This window comes from Lepidochelys kempii, chromosome 16 (genome assembly GCF_965140285.1).
Source record: "Lepidochelys kempii isolate rLepKem1 chromosome 16, rLepKem1.hap1, whole genome shotgun sequence".
In the NCBI taxonomy this organism is placed as follows: domain Eukaryota; kingdom Metazoa; phylum Chordata; order Testudines; family Cheloniidae; genus Lepidochelys; species Lepidochelys kempii.
The window spans coordinates 21,590,072-21,610,848 of record NC_136395.1 but is presented as its reverse complement, the minus strand read 5'-3'; the positions used below and the strand labels follow the sequence as shown (position 1 = coordinate 21,610,848).

At 44.1% G+C, this 20,777-nt stretch overlaps 1 protein-coding gene across 2 annotated transcripts in view; it reads right to left on the bottom strand.

Annotated features, from left to right (window-relative positions):
* The window catches only part of COL5A1 (collagen type V alpha 1 chain), a 248,943-nt gene that overhangs the window by 23,171 nt on the left and 204,995 nt on the right, over positions 1 to 20,777 (bottom strand). For both annotated transcript variants that reach the window (XM_073313982.2, XM_073313983.2), the window contains exons 39-57: positions 19,069 to 19,176; positions 17,881 to 17,970; positions 17,702 to 17,755; positions 16,029 to 16,136; positions 12,338 to 12,445; positions 11,619 to 11,672; positions 10,109 to 10,162; positions 9,838 to 9,945; positions 9,685 to 9,738; positions 9,475 to 9,582; positions 8,523 to 8,576; positions 7,707 to 7,814; positions 6,238 to 6,291; positions 6,065 to 6,118; positions 5,483 to 5,536; positions 4,527 to 4,580; positions 3,635 to 3,742; positions 2,704 to 2,757; positions 2,547 to 2,600 (exon numbers count right to left, since the gene is read on the bottom strand). In XM_073313982.2, the coding sequence (XP_073170083.1) occupies positions 2,547 to 2,600; positions 2,704 to 2,757; positions 3,635 to 3,742; positions 4,527 to 4,580; positions 5,483 to 5,536; positions 6,065 to 6,118; positions 6,238 to 6,291; positions 7,707 to 7,814; positions 8,523 to 8,576; positions 9,475 to 9,582; positions 9,685 to 9,738; positions 9,838 to 9,945; positions 10,109 to 10,162; positions 11,619 to 11,672; positions 12,338 to 12,445; positions 16,029 to 16,136; positions 17,702 to 17,755; positions 17,881 to 17,970; positions 19,069 to 19,176 (1,440 nt within the window). The remainder of the gene's footprint in view (positions 1 to 2,546; positions 2,601 to 2,703; positions 2,758 to 3,634; positions 3,743 to 4,526; positions 4,581 to 5,482; positions 5,537 to 6,064; positions 6,119 to 6,237; positions 6,292 to 7,706; positions 7,815 to 8,522; positions 8,577 to 9,474; positions 9,583 to 9,684; positions 9,739 to 9,837; positions 9,946 to 10,108; positions 10,163 to 11,618; positions 11,673 to 12,337; positions 12,446 to 16,028; positions 16,137 to 17,701; positions 17,756 to 17,880; positions 17,971 to 19,068; positions 19,177 to 20,777) is intronic.

Sequence of the window (20,777 nt, the reverse complement as noted above, 5' to 3'; positions counted from 1 at the left end):
ACAGAAGTGGCACTGCTGTACTCTGGAGTCTGTTCTTTTCATACATTGACATATGCCGTGTTAATTTCTACAAATAAGGTTCAGAACCATTACCTCAAGCAAGCGTGTCTACCAAGTTACTGCCTCTTTCTTTGCCTCTTGCTCACTGGGTGCACTACACAGCATTGATAACTAGAGATTGCATAGGGACATAAGCATAACAGAACGGATCAGTTTAGTTTCCTGCATAATGTATCAATGCCAGGTAACTCCCAGGAAGGTATAACACATTAGCCATGTTTCAGAGTAACAGCCGTGTTAGTCTGTATTCGCAAAAAGAAAAGGAGGACTTGTGGCACCTTAGAGACTAACCAATTTATTAGAGCATAAGCTTTCGTGAGCTACAGCTCACTTCCTCAGATGCATATCATGGAAACTGCAGCAGGCTTTATATATACACAGAGAATATGAAACAATACCTATTCCCACCCCACTGTCCTGCTGGTAATAGCTTATCTAAAGTGATTTCCAGCACAAATCCAGGTTTTCTCACCCTCCACCCCCCCACACAAATTCACTCTCCTGCTGGTGATAGCCCATCCAAAGTGACAACTCTTTACACAATGTGCATGACAATCAAGCTGGGCTATTTCCTGCACAAATCCAGGTTCTCACATCCCCCCCACCCCCATACACACAAAAACTCACTCTCCTGCTGGTAATAGCTCATCCAAACTGACCATTCTTCAAGTTAAAATCCAAGTTAAACCAGAACATCTGGGGGGGGGGGTAGGAAAAAACAAGAGGAAACAGGCTACCTTGCATAATGACTTAGCCACTCCAAGTCTCTATTTAAGCCTAAATTAATAGTATCCAATTTGCAAATGAATTCCAATTCAGCAGTTTCTCGCTGGAGTCTGGATTTGAAGTTTTTTTGTTTTAAGATAGCGACCTTCATGTCTGTGATCGCGTGACCAGAGAGATTGAAGTGTTCTCCGACTGGTTTATGAATGTTATAATTCTTGACATCTGATTTGTGTCCATTTATTCTTTTACGTAGAGACTGTCCAGTTTGACCAATGTACATGGCAGAGGGGCATTGCTGGCACATGATGGCATATATCACATTGGTGGATGTGCAGGTGAACGAGCCTCTGATAGTGTGGCTGATGTTATTAGGCCCTGTGATGGTGTCCCCTGAATAGATATGTGGGCACAGTTGGCAACGGGCTTTGTTGCAAGGATAAGTTCCTGGGTTAGTGGTTCTGTTGTGTGGTATGTGGTTGTTGGTGAGTATTTGCTTCAGGTTGCGGGGCTGTCTGTAGGCAAGGACTGGCCTGTCTGTAATGCTACACCAGAGATGGGCAAACTACAGCCCGCGGGTCACATCTGGGCTGCGGGACCGTCCTGCCCGGCCCCTGAGCTCTGGCCCGGGAGGCTTGCCCCCGGCCCCTTCCCCACAACGGGGTGTGAGCTCCTGCTGCTCTGAGCAGCATGGAAAAGGGACGGCAGTGGGGGAGTTGGGTAGGGGGTCCCGGGGGGGCGGTCAGGGGTCAGGGGGCAGTTGGATGGGGCAGAGTTTCTGGGGCAGTCAGGGGTTAGGGGGGGTTGCATAGGGCGTGGGAGTCCCGAGGGGCCTGTCATGGGGCAGGGGTGTGGATAGGTCAGGGCACTCAGGGGACAGGGAGCGGGGGGGTTGGATGGGGGAGGGATCCCGGGGGGGTGGGACAGTTTGGGGACAGGGGGTCCCAGGAGAGGGCATTCAGGGGACAAGGAGCAGGGGGGGTTGGATGGGTCAGGGGTTCTGAGGGGGACAGTCAGGGGGTGGAAAGTGGGAGGGGGCAAATAGGGGGTGGGGGCGGGGGCCAGGCTGTTTGGGGGGCACAGCCTTCCCTACCCGGCCCTCCATACAGTTTCGCACCCCGGTGTGGCCCTCGGGCCAAAAGGTTTACCCATCCCTGTGCTACACACTGAACTATGGGGAGAAATTTCTTCCTGACCCACTTACAGGTCTTCCTGGTCAATGAACCCATCTGATACTCAACATATATACCCTGAAGATTCATAACTGAGGTAGTTGTTGTGACAGACACCTCTTGTATGCTTGAGGCCTGCTCTAAAGAACTGCCTGACAGTATTATATCCTGAGGTTATGATATCCTCAACAGTCCCTCTTTCTGTTTTAGCACGTCCTGTGGTGAAAACAGTGAATTCTGGACCAATGTGGAACCTTACTGTGTACTATGCATAGAGGGATAAATCCATTCCCATGCAGAGAGACTTCACAAGGCCTATGCACCACTTCAGTCTCATTTAAGACCTCAAAATAGTGTTTATACTGGACTTAAGCAGTGCCGAGACCTTGTGCAGCTTACCTCACGGGGGGGAGGGGGGTTTTCACCCCAAAAGCTATAGAATCTGTTATAATATACATGTCATCACCATAGCATCACTATTGACATCTATGACGTACTGTCCTTAGAGTTGCGGGGGTGGGGAGGTGGGGAGATCAATGAAATGAATTTGAAAATAAAAGTTTCTGAACATGTTTTATGTAGCAGTCTCACCTTTTCACCTTTAAGACCTGAATCTCCCTTAAGACCAGGTAAACCAGGTGGGCCCTTAAAAAAAATAAAGGAAGAGGAAACTCAGATAAAAATAATATACACCAAATGCAAGATTCAGTATATAAGTAACCAAACAACTTGGATTATAAAGACATACCAGTGGGCCTGGAGGACCATCGGGGCCTGGGGAACCGGGGAGCCCTTGTTCACCCTGTAAAACAATGCAATCCACTCAGATTAGGCATTCATAGTAGAGGCTGTCCAGTGGTGAAATTCTAGATCTGGGCACCCCAAACTTTACCCCTCCATATGTGAACTCTGTGGGTTGGGCCCATCTCTAGAAAAAATGATTCATTCTATAACCATTATTACATTTATATATTTTAATCTTAATTAATCTTAATTTTAACACCCAATGAGAAATGCTCCAGGAGCACACACATGGTCTGGGCCTGATGCAAAGGCCACTAAAGTCAGGAGTCTTTCTAGCAGCTTTAAGGAGATTTGGATCAAGTCTTCTGAAATTAAAATAAACAAACACAAAAGCAAAATACAAGGCCCAATCTTGAAGTCCTCCTTTACTCCTAAGTGGCAATGAGAGTTTTGCCTGAGTGCACCAAAGAAACTAAAGTAAATAGTACTTTGGTTCCCGAGTGCGTAAGTCTCTTTTGAAAATTGGACGTAGGCACTTTGGAAAATTTTACCCTCGAGCTTCTTCAACCTTTAATAAAAAATGAAAACCAAACAAACACGGTTTCCCTTGACTTCCTTGTCCCCACCATAAGTGAAATAAATACCAACCCACCCCAAAACTCAGCCAAAAGCCATGGAAAAGAACAGATACACCATCATGCTTTAAAAGTCAGCAGACTTGGCCTCTATTGCACCACTGGGTGGTGGGGGAGTGAATTCTAGAGCCATGGCCCCTCTACTAAAATCTCCTACCCACCAGACATCAGGCATTTAAGTCTGGAGACTGTTCGCTTCTGTGGCTCAGCTTCCTCTTCGAGAGATGCTTTATTGTAAGGCCTGGTCATTATTCCTGTTCAAAAGCTTGCTGGGGCTAGCCTCAGTTTTTAAATACTCACCACTGGGCCAGGAATTCCTCGAAGGCCATCGGGACCAGGTTTCCCTGGAGCTCCCTGGGGACCAACAGGACCTGTCTTCCCAGGAGGTCCTTCCAGGCCAGATTCACCCTGGTGGCAGGCAACAAAGTGATTCAGTTTTCAATTGAGCACCAAATTGTTCTTTAAAATAGTCTAATTACAGTTGATCAGACCTAGTGTGATGCATGCAACTCCCTCCCTATTTTTATACCTTCCAATAATCTGTTCTTCCTGCCACATCCCATCCTGCTCTCTAGTGCACCCACTGAAAGCCAAATCCTGGAGTTGCAGTACTTTTTTCCATTTCCACCTGTTTACTGACCAACTTGCTGTAGTACTGCTTAGACTGTAAGCTCTACCATCTTTTTGTTCTGTGTTTGTACAGTACCTAGCGCAATAGCGTGCAACTAGAGCTCCTGAGTGCTACCACAATGTATATCATAACTAATAATAGTAATAATGTAACTTACAATACCATTTACAACACTATTCTAATTTTGGCTCAACATTGTTATTGGGATAATCACTGTTTGCGAATATCATGTTTGCTTTAGGACATTACATAGTCCTGTATACTATTGCTACTATTTACAAAACAGTAAATGACACTTTCGATACCAAAAACATATTCCAAAGCCCTTTACAGTTCCATAAATATCCAGTGGAATTTGTTAAATGGCAAAACAAACACTTAGAAGATAAGTCTTCCTTTGAAGTTGGTGGCCCCAAATTCCAGGGTTTATGGTTTGTTGAAATACAGAGTGAAATGACATTCTGTTCTTCCCACACAAGATTTTATGAGGTGTTGCATACAAAGGGCGGCAGAGGGCACATCTGAAGATTCTGATTTTATCAATATACGTTCATCCCTTACCTTGGCTCCTTTCTCTCCTTGTCTTCCTTCAGGACCTGCTGGACCAGGAGGACCCTAGTGAGAACATGAAACAGAAGCATTAGCATCTTAGACCACAGCTTGTCTGGAATGGCTGTGGTGGTATTTACAGAGATACTGTAAACAAAGAGGAAAATAACATCAAGGTGGCTATCTGCCAATGGCCTTCAAAATTAACACCCTAATAAATTAACCCTCAGATGAACACTTGGCAGAAATAGGATGGGAGAGCCAGATGTTTTATCTCATTTTATTTTGGATACCAATAACCTGATCTAAAGCCCATAGAATTCAATCGGCACCTTTCCATTAACTTCCACTGGCTTTGGATTGACCTCTAACCATCTTTAAACACTGCCAACAAACTATTGCATTTCAGTGTGTGAATTCTCTCACGTTTTGTTCTTAGTTTCAGAAAATAAATTATTATGTGTTACTGATTCAGTTTTTGGGGGGGTGCTCACACGTGTACACACATGGGATCCACATGCACACATTTTTGGGAGAGCTGGTGACAAATTCCACTGCCTTGTGGACTCCAAGAGCAGTGAACTTTCTGCCTGTTGGTGTTTGCAGGATCAGTCCATAAACAGACAGGCAAATGCATATCAATGTTTTCAGTGTATATTATTTTTACTGACCATTTTGCACATGGGCTAGAACTCCAGCTGGTATAAAAATGCACAGCTCCATTGACTTTTGCGCATTTGAACCAGTGGAGGCTTTCTATACATCAATATGACAATATTGCACAGTTGATATTGAAATGACAAATGTTGCCACGCAAAGCAGATATTTACCATTTGATCAGAACTTTAAGAACTCTACTAAGTGAACTGATTGGATAAGGCCTGTTAGAATTAAAGCATTATGATGATACTAATTTCAGAAATCTCATTAAAATGTACATGAAACAACATTCTAACAAATTAACATACCCTCTTCCCCGGGGGACCTGATGGGCCTGGTTCTCCAGTTGGGCCAGGAGATCCCTAGGTTAAAAGTAGAAGAAAACAGCTCATAATTGTAACATGACAAGTAAAAGAAACAGACCAGGTGTCTTACATGTGACCTGAGCAATTCTAGCTTGCATTACAATTAAGAATTAAGGAGAGGTAGACAATATGAGGTCTGACTGCTAATCAGACAGCTGGTATCTTATTTTACCCCATTTTATGATGCAAGAACAAAAGGGTGACTTGAAATATAATAGGCATCTTAAAATGAATAAAAGGAAACACATAGTATACTCAAGCTACAGAGTCCACTGCTGGTGGACAGCTAGACTTAGAAGAGACGGCAGGATTTTCACAGCACAAATGGAAGTCAGGTACTTAGCTCCCAGTAGAAGTCAATGGGAGCTGGGTGAGTAACTACCATTTGTCCCTTTGGAAATCTCTCCCTATGTTCCTACATTTCTATTGATTTGGGCAAAAGTTAGACCTAGGAACAAGGAGCAGCAGAATGTGAATACATTAATCCTAATACCTAACAGACCTTGCATACCAGAATGTACTTACAGTCTGACCAGGTTCACCATCATCACCTTTGTCACCGGTGGGACCATCTTGACCCTAGGAGGAGGAAAATGAATTTTATATACAGTACTAAGAATTGCCCTTCTCCAGTCTAGTGTGAAAGCAGTTCATTCTGACTGCCTCACTGAGATCATTTCTGAATGATTGGCACTTACAGCTGGGCCAGGTTCTCCAGGGGGACCAGGATCACCAGGAAAACCAACTGGACCCTGCAAAAGGAAGGAGAAAGATATCCCAAGGTCAGCTGCGGGACAGTTACCGGAGAACTCTAAAGCAACATATATTTGTTATTCCAGACACAACTGAAAGAGCTTCTATACACAGCAAAGTCTTGAGCCACACAGCTCTGACATGTTCAGATCCCCAAAGCTGAAAGGATCCTAAGTTTTGGATCATGCCATCATACATGGAGATGAGCTGTGAAGTTCAGATCAGGATCCAAACTTTTGAAAAGTTCAGGGGTGTTAATAAACAATGTTCGGGTTAGCCCATTATAAACATGGGGCAAGTCATAAAAACTTTTCCAAACTTTGAGACTGTTTGGAGCTGGAGGTTTTGTTTTGATTAATTAAGGGTCATCATTGAAGTTTGGATCCAGATATGAATGAAGTTGGGGGAGCCTCAAGAAAGGCCTGGGGCAGGGGGTGACACCTGGAGGTTTGGGACAGGCCTCTAGCAGCAGCTTAGAATGTGAAGATAGAAAGTGATAAAACTGAACTGCCAGGCTGTTTAAAAACATAAATATCACTAGAATTTAATTCCATTGGACCAGCTCCTCAGCAGCTGTACATCAACAGTATTCTACTGAAGCCAATAGTGCAACCTGTATTTACGCCAGCTGAGGATCTGACCCATTCTGTAGAGCATCTTTCACACAGGGAGCATCACAAAGCATTTAATGGCTCAAACATGCTGCCATACTTCCCAGTACAATGCCTACAGAATACGTTAAATGACTTCCAGAATGGTGTTCAGGCAATTGGAATCTCACGTTATTGGTAGAAGCCTAAGACCCATCTGTTAAGACATATTAATAACTCCACCACCTCCTCTAGTATTTCATGCCATCCTTGCTTATCACATACTATAGTTCTTCAGCCAGTGAGCATCAAAGCAAGAGGCAAGAAAACCACCATGCCATTCTCAGCTGGTGTAAACTGGTTCGCTCAACTGATGTCAATAGAGCTAGAATGATTTACATTAGCTGAGGATCTGGCCCTAGAGGTGCAAATCCCAAATGAGGAAATACAGTCATTTACTAAACAAAACTTACTTCGCCTTTTAAATCGCACATATACTGTTCTGCAAAGTGTGCTCTTGTGCAGAAAGCCTACGCCCCACTTAGACCTTACGATAGGATTTTACATGAGAAGTGAGCAGGACATAGAGCTCGAGGTAGTCATCTGTGAGAAAAGGACTGATCATTCTAGTATTATCTGAATATACTATAAACTAGGACTATTTATCCTTAAAATCCCAATGGAATTGGTTTGAAATTGGGCACCACTAGAAGTATGGTTCACTTGACTGTTAAGCCATCTCAACTTTCTTGAGCATCTTTGGAACACAGCTTTCAAAAAGGAACGCTCCGTTTAACACTCTTCCTATATGATGGGCTACTTACAGGGCTACCTTTAGGTCCATCATCACCTGGTGGACCTTTAGGGCCAGGAGGACCAGCAGCACCGGAGGGGCCTGCTTCTCCCTTTTCACCTCTTTCTCCTTTAGGACCCTGCAGGGAAAACAGGATTTTCCATTAGGTAGAGAAAACCTGGTATTTACTTATTTGTTTTATATGTTCAATTACACCTCTCAGAACACCTGGACATTATTTATTATAAATACCTGTTCTGAATAATTAGACGGCCCCTGTGTTGTTCTTATTAAGGCCTGCTTTATTTCACAACTGTTCTTTTTGGTTAAACGTACCATAGCATGGTAAGGCCAGCCTGCTGTAAGCTGCAGCCAATCACAGTCTTTCTGCCCACTGCCGTCCACAACCCTTCCTTCCAAAATGGAGGATGAGTTCAGTCTCTGCATCCTTACCCATCAATGATCATTATTCCACACAGCACTCTACAAAAACCTGAATTTCCAACGCCTCAAGGCAAAGCCTGGGGAAAGACAGGCCTGAAAAACCTTAGACTTTCAGGGAGCACTCGGGGGCGGGGGAGAATGAATTCCATTGTCCTGATTCTCTTAATATTTCTGCTAAGTCTAACCACTTGCCTGAGAAGTCCATTGTAAAACAAAAATGCCATGCTTTGGCAAACAAAGGAGATCTGCTGAGCTTTCAAGGCAATTCACACATGTGGGGCCAAACTCACCATAATGAGAGGGATCGTCATATTGTTTACCCTGCCTTGCAACTGCTCTTGAAGGCACTAATCCTATTCAGTTTCAGTTAAAACTATGCTATACATATAAATGTACCACTTACCGGGGGACCACCCTCTCCAGGAAGACCAGGCTCACCAGATTCACCAGGTTCACCCTATAGATTGGGGCAAGGGGGAAAATGAAAAGGTTATAGATTGCTACTGATAGCACACCATGGTGGGGTGTGTAGAAAGTTCCTCTTCAACTCAAAGCAGGCACCCATGTCCAGCAGTGAAAAAGATAGAGCTGGTCAGTAAATGGGAAAGTAAATTCCTGGAAATTCTGGGGAACTGGTCATTTGTGGGGTTTTTGGTCAAAAATTTCCAACCAGCTCTTGTTAAAATGTTCTTTAGAATTAATACTCCTAGCCAGCCTGTATGGACCCATCATTGACTGCATTTTCGCCCTGTCATGATATGTCTTAACCCTGACTGCACAATGTTATCTGAAAGTACACTTCAATCTCCATGACAATTACATCCTTGGATTCTCTAATGAGACCACCAGCAAAAGTGTTAATTAGTTCCCATTGTGATGGCAGTTCTTGGACACCTGTCCAATAGGAACTAGAGAGACCCCCATCAACATTTGTTTTGTAATCAGGACAGTCCTTAGATGGTAAAACTTTCAGTCACTACCGAGCTGGGCTGGATTTGAAGAAGTTTGGAACACCTGGTCTATATTCATTACCAATGGACAGAACTGTCTACGTCCCCTCTCCATTTTAAACAGTTGCTGGTAGCTTAACGGAGAACTTCCTGGTTAACAAGGCCCTTGTGCAGCATGAGTACCACAGCTCAAGTTGCAGGCCTGTTTCCGAGTAGCAGCCGTGCTAGTCTGTATCCACAAAAAGAAAAGGAGGACTTGTGGCACCTTAGAGACTAACACATTTATTTGAGCCTAAGCTTTCGTGAGCTACAGCTCACTTCATCGGATGTTTCTATTGATGTCCATGGCAAGGCTCCCACTGATTTCAATGGAAGTAGAATCAGGCCCGACTCAGCATGCTTTACCTTCTCTCCTACAGCTCCAGGATTTCCTATTCCACCCGGAGGACCTTGTGGACCATCCGCTCCTGGTGGTCCGGATGGACCCCTGGGCCCAGGGGGACCTGGTGGGCCCTACAAGAAAGGAGAGGCATAAGTAATTGGTGAAACAATAAAACTTTGGTAGCAGATGCTGATATTAATTATGAAACTGCTGAGGAATTGGATCTCACTTACCATTTGTCCAACATCACCTGTTTCTCCCTTCTCACCAGGTGGTCCAGGCAAACCCTGTGGAAATATGATTATATGGGATATTTTTAGTGGGTTACATCGTAAGAGCAACATAGGGACTTATAACCCCAAATATCACATGTCATCGGAAATTACCTGCAAGCCCACTGGCCCTGGGGGACCAGGGAAACCTCTTGGACCTTCATCACCTTTCTGACCAAAGAGGCCTTGTTGTCCTCTTGGACCTGGCTCCCCATCAGCTCCCTAGAGGGAAAGAGATTAGCATTGTTTAATTATAAATACATGTTATATCTGGGCCCTCATCCCCATCTTCCATTGTAGTCAATGGCAAAGCTCCCACTTTTCTCAATGGGAGCAAGCTGGGTCAATAATTACGGTAGTTATTAATAATAGCAATAATACTCACAGCTGGACCTGGTTGACCAAGTGGACCTTGTGGTCCAGTAGGACCCGGTGGACCCTGTTTAGAAAAAAGATGTTCAATCATATGGTTAGCAATACAGACTAAAGTAATCATCGGGTATGGAGAACACAAATGTGCACAATCTAAGAATCAACTCTCCAAAATTCTGAAGTGTTGAAAACAAATAAAAGAGAAAGGGCCTAACTGGGCTCTCACATGCGCCAGTATCCATTAGTTTGATGTCTAATGGATGGAATCACACGACTGCAATCTAGGATGAGTGTGAACAGAATCACACCCTAACATAACTTTTACTATATAGTGCAAAACAATTAGGGGACAGAAATCTTTCTGGAAAGTGAGGAACAAAGTTATGTATTACTGTGTAATATAATATGTGGCCAATAGTTATAACACTACCTCAGAAAACTGTATGACTAGAAGATTACGGTAGCAGAGGTAAATGCTCAAGGGACAGTAAATGCCAAAGCTAAGGTTGCTCTCAGCGTCTTACCTCTGCCCCTCAGTATATATGCGCTACATATGGGTTTAACTCTATGATCGTATGATATTTCTCCAATAATGTAAAATAATGCCATCTAATTTTTTTTACAAGCTTAACTACTCGTGCAGCATCTTTTCCACTCCTGGAAATTTTAACTGATAGGGGAAAGTCTTGGAATGCTATGAACAACTGAAAAGAGGGGTCCAAATGAATATGCAACTTCAGCTATAGGGGCTACTCCTGCTGTAGTAATGATGGGGCTGTTTCTGCAATGTTAAAATAAGGGGGCATTATACGAGGCCCATTTAAATGTATTCCACTGGAAGACCCTCCATTGTATTTTTCTTTTTACATTCCAGTCTTCTTCTTTCTTGCCACTTCCTTATTTGGGGTTGGTGACTTTTATAGCCTTCTTCCATAACACGTGATCATTTGCCAAACTGTCGTGCAGATAGGTCTCTCTGAGATTCACTGATATCCTGTCCATGTACTGAGCTCTCATCTCCCCCATTGTCATCTTTCATCCCCAATCATTGCAAGCTCTTAGATCTCTGCTGGATATGCCCATAGCAACGTAGCCTAGCCTCCCTCAACTTTAGGCTCATTACAACCTCATTACATTTCCTGTCATGGATTGTCCAATCATCTGACCACCTCAACATCTTCATTTCCATGGTGGAGAACACACTGATTTCCTTTCTTGTAGCTGGCCAAGTCTCTGTTCCATACATTAATTTAGGTAAAATTACAGTTTTATACACTCTATCTTTTAACCTTTACTTTTTCCTTCTCACATTATAATATGTGTAAAAAAAGGGGTAAATACCAGAGGAAATTATAATTAAATACTTAGTTTTATATTTCCATCAAATAATGGAAAATCCCCATCTTGCAGAGGTCCCATCAGACTAGCTGCTGCCAAAGACATTGTCTAGGACACGTGGAGGACAAAAGGGACTGCGAAATACAAAAAGGCTCATCTTTTTTTATAACAAAGTTCCAGCTTACCTGTTCTCCTTTGTCACCCTTGCTTCCTTTCTGGCCTGGTTCTCCAATCTCGCCCTGTTGGACACAAATGTGTACAGATATGTCCAGAGCTCAGTAACTACTTGTGTATCTACATACTCAGATGACATTTCCCCCTACATTCTGGCATGTCTGAGGCCTGATCCTAGAGAAGCCAACTCATGTAGAACTTCCCAGGGGAGTTATGGGAAGGGAGGCAGGATCGGGCTCCCAGGGTGCAATCAGTTTTTTGAAACCTTTTTTGAAATCTTTCCTCAGCTGCTGATAGATAACAAAAATTTTATTATGCTAAGCTTGTTGGTGGAGAAAGCGAAAGTGAGAGGCATATTTCCGTACTAACCATCTCTGAATATCCTGCTGTCCAAAGGAGCTTATTGTAGGTGTTGGGGAAATGTAATTAATTTTGGAGAAGATAGCAAACTGGAGCAAGGCCAACAGAATAGGCTCATAGGAGGGTAACTGACTGGAACTTAGTACATAGTTTTGTTGATGAGGAATAGAATCCAGCCAATTCTGTCTCAGCTATACTGACTCTGCAGGGCTAGCGCGACGTAAAAAGCAGTAAAAATGTAATTATGTCACTAAATGGAGCAGATCTGAGTCCGAATACACAGAAGCAACTGGTCTGCCAAATGGGAAGGGGCTATTTTGCATGGGTGCTTCTTGGAGTAGAACTGTACTTAAGAGGAGATTTTTCTCACCTTATCCCCGTCTTCTCCTGGGGGGCCAACGGGACCTGCTGGGCCGGGGAGTCCAACTGGGCCCTGAATACCATCACGACCAGCTGGGCCTTGCGGGCCTTTCTCACCCTGGAGGTACCATGAACAGGCATGTTAAACAAGACTCTCTTCCATCCTCTAATTCAAGCATAAAATCCCATTAACTTCACTGCTTATCATCTGACAGTAACCTTTCCTTGTGTTTGCATGTATATAATAGAACCAGTATCTGGCAGACATTTTATAGGTCGATAAGGCTCATGGTTGTAAGCTAGCCATAATTTCCATCTCAAAAGATAAAGAAAGGAAAAAGTGTATCTGACTGTGAATACAAAGATTTTGCTACTTTAATGGTATCATAACATTTTATCTTGACTTTTCTATCCCGTCTCTTTCTCTGAGTGATGAACAAAACTTCTTCAACCATTTGTCATTTCCAAGAGCCAAATCTTATTGATACCAACTCCCACTCTAATTAATGAAGAGTAAATGCTAATTCTACATATGGAATAGACAGAGTTCCTTCTTTCTTCAGTACCAGAGCCATTGACCTATGTGTTTGGTGAACTATGGAAAAATACTTTAAGTGAATAGGGCAACCAGTGCTGGCTTCTTGCTTAAATATTTACTTTTTTGTATCCTTCAGAGGGAGTCATCAATTGAATTCACTTTTGTTTATATGAGCTGAAGAGCTGATGTTCTCCACGTCCCTAGCACAAAATTTAATTGTGTTTGAATCCTGCTATAAATGATTAGATGCCAGATAAATTGCATATTCATCTCTCCAATAACACGTTATACATATGCTTTGCAGCATAGATGTTCATAAAGCCGTTTCAAGAGGAAATGCTTGCTGCAGGTCTAGCTGCTAAAACTTTCAATAAACCATCAAATGCAGGAATTAGTGGGGAAAAGATCACCTTGAATAACACAAATAAATCAACACAAATGTCCTACTTCTGTCTGAAATCTTTGAGGCTAGCATTTGGCCATTTCCCTGGACGTGAGGCTGACTGTGATGAGCATGATTCAAAAGCAAACAGTCAGTGATATACATCCTCACAGCAGCTTAGGCGTGGCATGAGATAGGCAAATAGCCTATGAGCTGTAGCTCACGAAAGCTTATGCTCAAATAAATTGGTTAGTCTCTAAGGTGCCACAAGTCCTCCTTTTCTTTTTGCAAATACAGACTCTGAAACCTTAAATAATGAACTACACACTATCCAGTTCTCACATGGAATGATACGACATATTCCTACAGAATGAAAGAGCTGTTGGTTTTCTCAGGCCTGTGGATGCACAAAGTAATATATTGCAGGAGCACAGCCAGAGTCCACTTCAGGTCTCTATCTATGTATCTACTTTCCCACCCATCTATCAGGTAGATTCTTATACTGAGGCCCAATGCTGTAGCGTAGGATCCAAGCAGATAGCTATTCCTGAACGTTTCTCCCTCCTCACTCCATAGAAAAAGTGCAATTTTTGAATCACAACTCAACATTTGACATCAAAGTGGACTGTTTTAAACAAACCACCATTACTATGATTTCATATGTTTATAATGCAGCAGCACCCAAAGACCCCAACTGGATTTGGGATCCCACTTCACATACATATGGACTAAGCTTTTCAGGCAGGAACAGTGGAAGAACTATTGCCGGGATATCTGGAAGAGGATAGTTATTCCTTTCAGAAATGCATTTTAGTAGTCCCTATGGTGCAAGGAGGCATTGTCCTTTCAACGACGAAAATGATAATCCCAGTTGGTTCTTCTGGACTAGCTTTAGCATAGTTTTGCAGTGAACATGCTATATGGAAGTAGCAGACAGTTGTCCAAGCATGGTTTAGCTTGGTGAAGTGTTAGCACCAAGCAGCATCAACTCACTGCTGCAGGCATCCAAATCCTCAGCCCCCATATGGAGACACATTCTGGGCAGCACAACGGTATGCAGGCTCTGGCTCTCAGGGCACCATAGGGCAGTTGAGGATGACCACTGTATGTATAAAACAGATGGAAGGAGGAAGATCCGGGCTGCAAGACAGTAGGGCTAAGGATTTTTAGACCATTCTTGGCCACTCTTTTCGTAACGAAACCAGCTGTTGCTACTTTCATTGCTTACCTAGATATGTTCATGGTGCATAGGCCCAACAATGGCTATTAGCCAAGATAGTCAGGAATGCAACCCCATGCTCTAGGTGTCCCTAGCCTCTGATTGCCAGAAGCTGGGACTGGACAACAGGGGATGGATCACTTGATGATTACCTGTTCCGTTCATACCCTCTGGGGCACCCGGCATTGGCCACTGTCGGAAGACAGGATACTGGGCTAGATGGACCATTGGTCTGACCCAGTATTACCATTCTTACGTTCTATCTACAACACCACTATTGTAAGGTGACTTATTCAGTTATATACATTTTTGTTTAAGATACATTAGCCCACATTCAGGTCAGTATTTATCCAAACACACACCGTCAGCCCTGTACTATTTTGTAGATTGCAACAATTATTTTCCTCTTTCTTAAGGTTCAGACTTTAATAGAAGATTTTTTTGCACGTCTTAAAAAAGGAGGAAATGCAAAGACACATGGGAAAAGGAAGAGAAGAAAACATCTACATTAAAGATGCCGTGGTTTGGTTCTCATGTGTAATGCTGAGGGTGAAATGAACTGCCTGGGAGAGCATCCTAAGAGTGGTTTTCACCAAGAGGAGTGATGCCCTGTCATTTCAACCTCCACCACCTGGTTTGAGAATAGAATCTACACACCCTGTCTCTCTGCCTGAAGCCATTTCTGACCTTTGGACCTTACACACATTGTAGAACAGACATTCAACAAGGCGTTGCAAGATCACATTCCTACTGCAGGGCTCACCTGTGGCATCAGTCTAACACGGTTAAGAAAAGTGGAGAGACAGACAATAGTTCCACTACAGTACAGGTGAGATTTTCAAAAGCAGTCACTGCTGGCATAGCTTTGTTCTCCTAGAAGTCAATGACAAAACTCCCATCAACTTCAACAGAGCCCTACATCTCCCGTTGAATGAAAACAATCATTAAAGATGGTTCCCTAAAGCAACTTGCTCTGAGGGGAATGCGTCTGCCTTTCTTTTCTGCCTGTGCTTGCCTCACTTGTTTAGTCTCACGCACAGCACAGTTCCAGTGCCTGGGCTTACAATGGCAAAATCTGCCACCACCCACGCAGCAGGATTTCGATTTGAAAAGCTGGCAAGGCTGCGGACAACAGAAAACAACTTGACTTTCATCTAGCACTGAGTCATCCAGGATTTACTATACACAGGCCTACCCTCCTGCTTGCACCAGTTTTGAGAAAATAGCAAGAGAACCAGTTAGCACCTACTAACTCTCCCAGAATACAACCTTAGAGAAATCCTTCCTTGGTACAGAGTTGGGAAGCAGTTGAATAGGTTGGTTCGATTTTCTTTTCTATAACTGCTACAGATTGAAACATGTTTGCTGCCTTCAGGAAAGCTAAATGTGCCTGGGGTTTTAGTAGAGGGGATAAGTGGCTCATAGAAGACATGAAAAACAGAGAATCAGAGAATTTGTCCCAACTGTGCCTGCCATGGAGTTTTCACAGGGGCGCATGGGCACAGAGACACACACACACACTGAGGCATATTCACCCACTTGAACTTGGATACCATACTTACTGGGGCACCCTTTTCACCAGCAGGTCCTGGAGGTCCTTGGGGTCCGGGTCTTCCTGGTAAACCAATTGGGCCAGCTGACCCAGCTGGACCTCTCTCACCAGGAGACCCCTGTTGGCAGGGGAGGAGAACGGAAACAGTCATTAGGCATCACATGTATTAAAAATAACAGAGGGAGAAAAATTAGGATGTAGAAAATGTATTAAGTGCAAAACTCAGCGGGTAAAAGAGCGAGTGTGATGGTGCAACTGCCATGCAATGATCCTGCACTATAAGTTTGAGGGATCCTGCCTATTTTAATTTTAATTAACAGCACTGGAATGGCTGGGTTCTTCTCTGGATGGCACCGGAGCTCAGTTGCTGGGTAAACATTATCAGAGCTTGGAACAAGCGCGCAAGCCATTTTACTGCTAATGTAGCAGAGCAATAAGGGTTTAATGATGAATATTCTCTTCTGGAAGGGCTGCGCTGAATAGGGAATCTCAACTGGGATAGCTTTCAATGGGCCAAAACCTGGGTGGGCTTCAAGCTGGTGACTAAGGGCTAGTCTACACTGGCAACACTGAGAAGGCCTGCCTCTGTGTCCAAGCTTCCAGGCAAGGAACGGGGTTGGGCTGCATCGCTCGACATGAGCCGAGGCCTGACTTCCTGACGGCAGAGATGAGCCAACCGGCGCAGGTCTTAGCTTGCCCCCAGCCCTGTCCTTCCCCTTGCAGGGAGTAGGGGACTGTCCCCTACCAGCCTTCTTCGAATTCTTGCTGGGGGCTTGGATTGGGATCGGTGCCAGCTTGTTGCCGGCGGGGCACCACGCACCAATGCCAGGGTGCTGTGTGCCGAGTTGGACCTCTGCTCCGGGGCTGGACTCCATCAGGAGCGCTTTGAGTCTCATCTCGCTCTCTTTCTTGGTCCTAGGTTTAAAGGACTTGCAGATTCGACACTTATCACTTATGTGCCCTTCACCAAGGCACCTGAGATAGCTGCTATGTGGATCGCTCATGGGCATGGGCTGTTCGCAGCGATCGCAGGGCTTAAAGCCTGGGGACTGGGGCATGCCCTATTCCCTGGTTAGGTCTCCGACAGAACTAACTAAACTCTAACTACTGCTAAGGGCTAACGAACTCAACTACTAACTATGTACACTAACTTTACAAGAACTCTAGTTCGTACGAACGAAGCCGAAGCAACGTTAGTAAGAGCAGCGAACATCCTGTGAACCATCACTGGGGCAAGAAGGAACTGAGGGTGGGGAGAGCAAGCGGTGCCCTTCTACCACGCCAGGCGGGCGCCACTCCAGAGGGTGCCAGAGCCGCTCCCCTATGGATACTGCTGACAGAAAAACTTCCGGCACCGGTGCATGTGGTGAGCACACACATCTAATGTGGAATGGACGTGAGCAAGCACTTGAAGAAGAACTAAAGGCTCAGTCTCCATGTTGCCAATGCCCTGAGCCATCTCATCCCCTCAGCACACCATGTATGGTCAACAGAGTTATAGGGCAGTGACCAAGTTATCATACATGTGTCTCGTAAAATAAAGGGACACCCAAATATTGATTAGTTAACACCAAAAGGGAAAACGGGTAACTGCCTGTGAACAGCGATTAGGCCTCAGTAGTTACTTATTAGGCCTGTAATGTGTTAGGTAGTGCCGATAAATGACAGAGAGACAATACTTACTGCTGGGCCTGGTGGACCAGGGGGACCTTCATTGCCTTTCAGCCCAAGAGCTCCCTGCAACCAAAAAGAGAGAAGAAACAGCATCATTCATTGGAAAATATGATGTACTGTATATTGCATCACATAACACTATCTATTGCATCACTCCAGTGGGAAGGACAAGAGGAGCTTTTACTTACAACTGGGCCAGGGAGACCTCTTTCACCAGGGAAGCCTCTTAAGCCAGGAGGGCCATCTTTTCCTGGAAGGCCAGCAGGTCCCGGGTCACCCTGTAACGGGAAAGGTTAATAGTTTAGAATCTTTGGAATCATAGAATCTCAGGGTTGGAAGGGACCTCTGGAGGTCATCTAGTCCAACCCCCTGCTCAAAGCAGGACCAATCCCCAATTTTTGCCCCAGATCCCTAAAAGGTCCCCTCAAGGATTGAACTCACAACCTTGGGTTTAGCAGGCCAATGCTCAAACCACTGAGCTATCCCTCCTCCCCCCAGTAAGAATCAGTAAGAGCCTGGCTTCTTTGGCCAAGATGTAATGGTATACAAACTCTTGTTAGGATCTGGAACACTAAGCTTCTGTTCTGAATCTGATCTCTTCATTCGTCCAGCCTAGGATCTATCTACATTCTTCCTGACTCCAGGATCAACCGATCAGCAGCATGTCATACTGTCCTCTTGTTAAACATGAATAGCTGAAACACCTACTAATTGTCTACAGAAGCCACGGACAGGGATGGCGCTGCAGAGTTCAGATCCAGGTTTGGATGTGGAATCTGTATTTTGAAGGTCTGTGCTCCTAAAGTTCAGGGCATGTTCAGGTCCCTCATTCTGGTTCAGCTCATTCTCAAGAGAGGTGTTCATAGTGAATTCTGATCCAGGTTCATGTCCAGCCACTCCAAAATTTGGAGGTGGCGGACAGGTGGTACAGTTTGGGGTTTCTGGCTTGGGCCCATCCCAACTTCATACAAATAGAAATGTAACCCGATATGGTTTGCTCACAATCAGGGATGTTCTCAGATCAGCTCATGCCAAAGAGCATTGTAATGCAAATCTCAGCCCTTTCAGCTCTCATGACCTAGTCTGCACCTGCAGCCAGGTCGCTAGAGATGTATGTGTTTAGACTTGCATGCCCAGCACAATGGCAGATACAAATCATACCTGAAAAAAAGAAGCCAGTACTTCTGAAAATTAACCTCTCAGTGTTATCCAGTCAGACCCCCCAGGGGTCACTTATTACTCAGACAGAATGAATGAGCCTGATTCTAACCAGGTCTGGTCCTCTCCTCCATCCCTGTTGCCTGAACATCATGCTCCAATGCATACCTGAGCTCTGAATGAAATATGAAGTCAGATCAAATGTACCAACAATGTACCTTGGTTCCTTCCTTTCCAGCCAGGCCAGGTAGACCTTGCTCACCTGGTGGACCCGGTGGACCTGGATGCCCACGCTCACCCATTGGACCCGTCTCTCCAGTAGGACCCTAAGAGAAGACCAAAAGATACAGAGCGAAGAGTTCAATACTCAAGAGACAAAGAGCGAGAAAAATCTGTCCATCAGTGAATGCCATTCACAGCTGTAGCCATCCACCCCCTTTAATGGGCAGCCCTTTCCTGCCTACCTGCTAATACCCACCCCCAGAGGTGCTAGGACCGACATTCTGTCAAGCTCACTGGCACTGTGAGTGAGGGAAGTCTCCAGCAACTCCAGTGACTTTTAGGACGGCCCCAGTTAAATCTGGCAACCCTCACTGATGACTGAAAAGCTGCAGATGCCAGTGCCCAAGCACGGCTTATCTCTGTAAAAATGTGGACCCCATTTCAGACTCTCCTTTTCTTCCGCCAGCGATGTTTTAGGGGGATGCTAGTGCAGTCTTTGGGAAGGCAATGTGAATGAAAAGCTAATTTCCTTGGAGTTCTTCAATAAACACAATCAGATGAAGCATGTCGTTCGTTGTGCGCGTCTTTTGTTCTCCCACCACAGCTGCCACTTTTAATTCACTAAGGCAGCATTTCCATTACCTGGGCCTATAACACTGAAACAACAAGCGCACTGAAAGGTCACCATATTCATTCAGGCCACTTTTACCACCCAAAACTGAAAACCATCATATCAAATGCATGGAGCATTCCTCTTAGGGATCACCTAAACTAGGTCAGAGGGGCCACACCAGATCATCATCTTATTACTCAAGCACCAACATTAGAAATCAAACAGCAGGAAGGCTCCTATAGCTCCTACTTGGTTTTGCTCAGTTGTAGTATTTTTATTGACCACAACGGACAGCTATCATTTGTCTTATTTTCAGTTACATACTTGTTTTGCATTGTTATGCAAATAAGGCAATTTCGTTCTATCTAAATTCTCCTTGACGTTTCAGCTGGATACAGCATTTTCTTCACGTCATTGTCCTAACAGTGTCACTGTGCACCGTTAATAAGACACTTAGTTTTACTTCGGAAGGGACTTCATTCCAGTGCTGGATAAAACTGCATCTCTATGCAGTTTGTATATCCATTTGTTAGGTGTGAAATGAAAGTAGCTGTATAAATGTGCAACACTAGGTCACTTCAGAATGAAAGTAGCTGTATAAATGTGCAACATTATTATTATGCTTAAGGTTTTATTGGAAAGTTTCCAAAGTGCACGATAACCCTGCCATGTCTTTCTTGTACTGGGCATAAATAATTGATTAACTTTATGACTACATAAGACAATTATTGATCACCTAAGTACTATACATGGGGTCTAATGGTAATGAGCATGGAATGAACAACCGATATAGACTAGAACACAACACAGTAATTATCCTGCAATTTCTGTCGTAAAGTAGATTCTGATATGAAGAAAAATGTTACTTGGTGGTAATTAATCATTTAATTATGGTATTTGATAACATATGATTCACATAGAATCATGTATTTACTTTGAATTGTAATTGTAAGGGGATTCTGTGTGTCTTGATAAATTGCAGGGTGACACTTACTGTAGGTTGAATGATAAACAGTGATGTCACAGTCCTGCATATTACACTAATTCTACTTAATAGATCCAAGTGCAATTGCCACGCAATCTGCTTTATGT